The 7,033-nt window shown below is 41.3% G+C and overlaps 1 protein-coding gene across 1 annotated transcript in view; it reads right to left on the bottom strand.

The window, feature by feature from the left end:
* Positions 1–7,033, bottom strand: part of RARRES1 (retinoic acid receptor responder 1) — a 57,613-nt gene continuing 50,580 nt past the window's right edge. The window contains exons 5-6 of the mRNA XM_059391662.1: positions 1,363–1,425; positions 1–824 (exon numbers count right to left, since the gene is read on the bottom strand). Of these exons, the coding sequence (XP_059247645.1) occupies positions 675–824; positions 1,363–1,425 (213 nt within the window). The 3' untranslated portion in view covers positions 1–674. The remainder of the gene's footprint in view (positions 825–1,362; positions 1,426–7,033) is intronic.

Below are 7,033 nucleotides of genomic sequence, written 5' to 3'. Positions count from 1 at the left end.
TTTATCTGTGAAACACTTTTATTTATAATATTTGAATTAAGCAATATTAAGAGTTAATTCACTTTAGCACAAATTTTGCATATGTATATAAATCTCCACACACTGAACACATTTTATATAGAAATGTAAACATTTATTTAAAAGTAGATATCAAAAAAGAATACTTGCTTGAAGTGATAAAAAATAGTAAAATTCCTTCTAAATTGATAACATTTTCCCCATAATTTGCTTTCTTTGAGCTATATTATCCTTTTTACATCCTAGGTAGAAGGAATTCAGCATTAGAAAATATTTGGCTACACTTCGTTCAAAGTAATGAGAAATACAGAGGTGAGACCATCAATGGTTTTGTTCTGTTTTGTTAAGTACTGATTGATCTAATTATAGCATACACTGAGTGTTTTTTACATTTTAGGGCTAAAACCCTGAGAAACCCATAGAGGAAACTGTTAAGCACTGAACACAGTTCACTGTATGCCTATTTCCCAGAATTAAATAAACCAAACTAATCGAACAACAAAACCCCATCTTTTCATTAATTTTTAATTTTTGAGTATTGTATTTTCAGGCTTTCTCAATTATTAGACTACCCTACCTATTTTACCAGAGTAATTATTTAGGCTATTTAAATATCCTCACTTTAGAATTTGGTATAAGCAGATCCTTTTTTCTTTTCAGAAATTAGTAAGCTCTGTTGGTGCCACAGCTGAACCTTCTTCGGTTCCAGAGGCTTCCTCAGGCGTCTGTAGCTCTTGACAGTGGTACTTCACTTTAAGTGGTTTACCAGGGTACCAGACCAAGTGAATACGACAGGGAATGATTTCCTAGAAAATAAGAGTTCTAAAATATTATGAGCTGCAGGAATTTCTGGTGAACGCAGTTGTGTATTGCAGGAGAGCTGGCCGTACTGACTCCGCCTCTGGCCCTCCGTCTTGTTCCTGTCCATGCACTGACTTCCCCTGGAAACATGTTCCCGGCCCCACGAAGGTAATGTGTGCCCTGACCCTAATGCTGGAAGACTTGTTTGGATCACTAGTAAAGAACCGCCCCCGCCAACCCCACACAGATGGTGCCATAAGGTCCGTTAAAATATCAGACCCCTGAACTCACCACGATGGCCCTGGCACATCCCCTTGTTTTAGCAAATCTGTGGAACTATCGGGACTTTGCACAGAAGAGCTGCATGGTGCCTTGATCCCTGCCTGCTGACCCTCCTTGGCAATAAGTTACCCTGAATCAGACTCTGTGTAAAGTGTGTGATGGAGCTGCCTGCTTCGCTTTTTAGTCTCAAGGTGCCTTCTCAGTCTGGACAATACTTTATTGCCCCTCCCCCACCTTGTCACATACATACAGTTGTTTTACCTGTGTCGAGAATTCATGGAGCAGAACGGTATAATCAAAATCAATTGTGTCGTCATTGGTTTTCTAGAGGAAGGAAAAAAAGAATGAGTCTAAAAAATGGTAGATTTATATTAGCTTAGAGTTTGGAAGGCTTCTATCAAATTCCCGTTTGGACGAGCCCCTTGAATCTCCTGCTGCCTCTTTAATTCGAGTCCCAGTTCCTCTGGTAGCAGCCTGCATTGAGACACAAAAGTCATGGATTCTCACTGTTTTGTCACTGAGTTAGATGAAAATCTAGTTGAATATCTTTCCCTCGCTTTTGCTAATAAGTATGGCTTTGGTAGAGGCTAAGTGCTACGGGAAGAGGGAGAATCTTTTTGTCAACCTTTGGAATCTAGATACTGCTCTTGCACCTCCATTTGATGTATTAGCCCTGATATATAAATTGGCTTAACTTATAAGCTTGAAGTATTTTTTCAGGACAATGTCTTCTTATTCTGTTTTTGAAAACAGCGTTTCTGGAGGAAATCATAGTGGTCTCTAGATTTTAGGCATAAAATTGGAAAGTCTGAAACAAATGGTGGGTTTCCAACTCCATTTGATAAGCTACTTTGCTAAATACACTGAGTGTTACATAGTTTTTAATAAAAAAAATTGGGGTAATTATAATGTTTGTAAACCCTGTCCCATTTAATTAAGACCTTCCTCAGTAACATTATTAAACCTTTCCATTTTTGTTTTTATAGATTCTTCCCCCTCCAGGAGGAAGCATCCTTACACCAACCCAAAAACAGAGCTTATTCAAAAACTGCAGAAGGGGCCACTGCACAGCCTGGCCTGGCAAAGTACCCCAGGGTTGGGCTGCCCTCATCAACGCAAGCTTGCCAAGAAGTAGTTATTTTTAATGTTATTCAGAAATAATCGCCTTGGCTTCTGTTCAAGTTATCACAAATGCCAAATCCTTATAATCCAAATTGATGATTTACTGTTACATTTCTCAGTAATTCAGCACTTTAATCTTTCTAGAGACAGACTAGAGCGTTTTGTTTGCTCCCTTTTATTACTCATGATCCCCACCAGAACCCATGTGGTTTTAGTACAGAGTAAGTAGGCTTGAATTATTAATATATACTATCCAAAGTAGACTGTTAGTTGAATAAATAATAAGGTCTATAAGAAGGCTTCCTCGGCCAGTGGGCCCTCCAGGTAGGAGGGCTGATCACCACGGGATGATTGGGGCACTGACAGTGTCTTTTACGGACTAAGGGTGTGCGGAAAGACCTCGTCTTTTTTTCTTCCCTCTAGCCAGCAAATATCTCTCCTTTGTGCCTGGTACAGTCCTCATGGCATTAGGAATGGAATCTGGCCTCAGTTCTAAAGTGACAATTGTGCCGGTTAGGTGGGTCTTACTTTATATCTGTATTTTAGCCTTGTTTCTCTCAGGTCTTGTTCATTTGGATCTATGAGTTTGTAAGCCTGCCTGTCCTTACACTATTGCATTAAAGGGGGACTTTAACCCCAAGTGTAAAGAAAGCAATTCCACCCAAAAAGCTTCTGGAAAAACTATAATTTCTCTACTTCCCTGAGCCACGGTGAGCCACACAGCACCTAGCCCCACCATCCTGTATCTAGTCTTCTAGAACAGTATATAGATCTGATCTTTGTGACTTTTTAAATATAGTTTCTTGTTTTGCTTGTTGCTGGGTTGCTTCTTTTGCTGAGAGATCATGCAGTCCTTAGTGGCTACACAATAGCAGAATCTGGAAATCTGTGTGGATAAGGGCAAACTTTTCTTTAAGGAGAGTCTAAATGTGTATGAACTTTGAAACCAAATTTACCAGTTGCTTCAGTTATGTTAATTTCAATGACTTTAGTAAGTTTGTTAATCCTCATTTAATAGGCCCTAAGAGATGGAAGTGATTTGCCTTGGGTGACCTAGCAAGCCAGATGCATATTCAATTATTATTTATCTAAAACCCAAATCTTACAGGATAAAAATAAAAGCTAAAGCTTCTACTACGTGACCATACTCCCTCTGCATTTTTGTTTTCTTAATTCTACAATTACTTTTATACCAATTTTCCCACTTGCAGGTTAAGTGAGTGATATTAATGGACAGATGAGAGGCATCAAAGACTGGCTAGAACAAGACAGAAATGGAACTGCTGGATTTGGACCATACTGTGTCCTGGTGGTTGTTGGTTTGTCAATGGGTCATGTACAATTGCAAATGAAAAGCACGGACGTTAAGAGATCCTAAGGAGGGACGCCTGGGTGGCTCAGTTGGTTAAGCGGCTGCCTTCGGCTCGGGTCATGATCCCAGGGTCCTGGGATCGAGTCCCGCATCGGGTTCCTTGCTCGGCAGGGAGCCCGCTTCTCCCTCTGCTTCTGCCTGCCTCTCTGCCTGCCTGTCTGCCTGTGCTCGCTCACTCTCTCTCCTTCTGTCTCTGACAAATAAATAAATAAAATTAAAATTAAAAAAAAAAAAAAAAAGAGATCCTAAGGAGTAGGAAGAAGGCGCAACAGGAAGATCCCAAGTTCATCTCATTCCATGGACACACTGAAGCAAGAATGGCATGGATTGCAGCTAACTCTGGAAACAACCCAAAGACTGGCAGAGATCTCCCACAGCTGGTTATAGAGAGAAGGCCACAACAGAAAGAGGTGGAGATATGGTGGGGAATCAGACCCCTGACATGACCAACCACACATGGGAGGAATATCACAACCACAGAACAGTGAGAGGATCAGATTCCATACCAACTCCTGGCCCTAGGAATCCACCCTGGAAAGATGAGACCCCATCATATTTAGATATGAGGTCTGTGGGGCTTAGCTCTGGGAGAGAGGGAGGGCTACAGGAAGTGAAGGCCTTCAAGAGGCAGGATGCTAAATAATAAGGCCCAAGACAACCCAGAAGGCAGCACAGCACAGTGGCAAAACACCTAGGATATATATGAAGGGGATTTAGTGACTAATTTTAGGACATGTGCCAAAGTGACAGGGATCTACAGGAGATTTCTCCAGGAACAAAAGTGGTGGATGCCATTTTCTTGCTCTCCCCAGCCTTGATAGACAGATGCTTATGGTCTAATACTTTCCATCTACCTTGCTAGGACCCTGTGTCCCCTACAGACCCACCAAACCCAGCAGGCGACACTGGTAAGGTCTGGTGCGACTCCTGCTCTGGCTACAGGAGGCAGAGATAACCCTACAAACCAGCAGCCCACAGTTCTTGGGGTTAGGCCTCTTCACTGGCTGTGCAGGCCCTGTACTTTGGGGGTGCCCACAGTTTTTGCAGGGGTGAACTGCATCCAGCCATGCTGAGGGCCAGCCCTGCCCACCAGTGATCCCACAGCTGTTCTAGACAGGACCCTCAACAGCATGGAGAACAAACCCTGCCCCGTGTGTCTGCAACAGGTGCGCTGAGGGCCAGCCCCTAGTGGCAAAGCCACAGCAAATCACTGTTGATCAAAAACAGGAGGGTATCAGCCACAGCAACTTCTTTCAAGATATGTCTCCAAAGCCAAAGGAAACAAAAGCCAAAATAAACTTCTGGGACTTCATCAAAATCAAAAGCTTCTGCACAGCAAAGGAAACAGTCAAGAAAAAAGAGAGGCAACCCACAGAATGGGAGAAGATATTTGCAAATGACAGTACAGACAAAAGGTTGATATTCAGGATCTATAAAGAACTCCTGAAACTCAACACACACAAAACAGACAATCATATCAAAAAATGGGCAGAAGATATGAACAGACACTTCTCCAATGAAGACATACAAATGGCTATCAGACACATGAAAAAATGTTCATCATCACTAGCCATCAGGGAGATTCAAATTAAAACCACATTGAGATATCACCTTACACCAGTTAGAATGGCCAAAATTAACAACACAGAAAACAACATGTGTTGGAGGGGATGTGGAGAAAGGGGAACCCTTTTACACTGTTGATGGGAATGCAAGTTGGTATAGCCTCTTTGGAGAACAGTGTGGAGATTCCTCAAGAAATTAAGAATAGAACTTCCCTATGACCCTGCCATTGCACTACTGGGTATTTACCCCAAAGATAGAGATGTTGTGAAAAGAAGGGCCATCTGTACCCCAATGTTTATAGCAGCAATGGCCATGGTCGCCAAACTGTGGAAAGAACCAAGATGCCCTTCAACGGACAAATGGATAAGGAAGATGTGGTCCATATACACTATGGAGTATTATGCCTCCATCAGAAATGACGAATACCCAACTTTTGTAGCAACATGGACGGGACTGGAAGAGATTATGCTGAGTGAAATAAGTCAAGCAGAGAGAGTCAATTATCACATGGTTTCACTTATTTGTGGAGCATAACAAATAGCATGGAGGACAAGGGGAGTTAGAGAGAAGGGAGTTGGGGGAAATTGGAAGGGGAGGTGAACCATGAGAGACTATGGACTCTGAAAAACAATCTGAGGGGTTTGAAGTGGCGGGGTGGGGTGGGATGTCGGGGTACCTGGTGGTGGGTATTATAGAGGGCATGGATTGCATGGAGCACTGGGTGTGGTGCAAAAATAATGAATACTGTTATGCTGAAAAAAAAAAAAAGAATAAAAATAAAACAAAACAAAACAAAAACAGGAGGGTACATGCAGCCCACAGAGAGGACATCCCTGGAGCACCCAGTTCTGAAGACTCGGGTTGGGGGGCTGTGTACGGGACACCACAGGACTGCTTCTACACAAGGCCACTAATTTCAAGACCAGAAGACGTAAACAGAATGAGGAGACAGAGGAATATATCAAATGTAAGAATAAGACAAAATCACAAAAAAATAAAATAAAATAATGACTGTACAGAAATTCACTGTACTTGACAAAAAGCTGATGAACTCAGAACTTCAACAAAAGTGACAAAAAATATAAAAAAAGAACCAGTCAGAGATGAATAAGTCAATACCTGAAATGAAAAATACACTAAAGGGAAACGGCAGACTAGAGGCAGCGGAAGAACAGATCGGTGATCTGGAAGACAGGGTAATAGGAAGCTGAACAGCAAAGAAAGAAAAGAACAAAAAAATGAGAGTAGGTTTAAGGGAACTCTGTGACTACATCAGGCATAATAACATTAGCACCACAGGGATCCCAGAAGGATAAGACAGGGAAAAGGGGGTAGAAAACTTATAAAAATAGCTGGAAACCTCCCTAATCTGAGGAAACAGACATCCAAATTCAGAAATCACAGATAGCCTCAAACAAGATGAACAAAGAATGTCCACACCAAGACACATAATAATTACGATGACAAAATAATGATAAAGATAATTTTTAATGCAGCAAGAGAAGAAAAATAGTTACATACAAGGAAAACCCATTACGCTGCCAGGTAATATTTCAGCAGAAACTTCACAAACTAGAAGATGGTATGATGCATCCAAGTGCTGAAAGGAAAAAAGCCTATAACCAAGAATACTTGACAAGGTCATCATTCAGAACTGAAGGAGAGATAAAGAGTTTTCCAGACAAACAAAAATCAAAGGATTTCATTACCACTAGCCAGCCTTACAAAAAATGTTAAAGGGGATTATTCACTGGTAAAAACAGACAAATAGTAAAGGTAATAGATTAGTCAGTAATAAAGCCAATCTGGAAGCTAAAATGTAAAAGCAGTAAATTCAATGTTATCTACAAAAGCTAGTCAAGAGATCCTCAA

This window comes from Mustela nigripes, chromosome 2 (genome assembly GCF_022355385.1).
Source record: "Mustela nigripes isolate SB6536 chromosome 2, MUSNIG.SB6536, whole genome shotgun sequence".
NCBI lineage: Eukaryota > Metazoa > Chordata > Mammalia > Carnivora > Mustelidae > Mustela > Mustela nigripes.
This window is presented reverse-complemented; position numbering and strand designations above follow the sequence as displayed.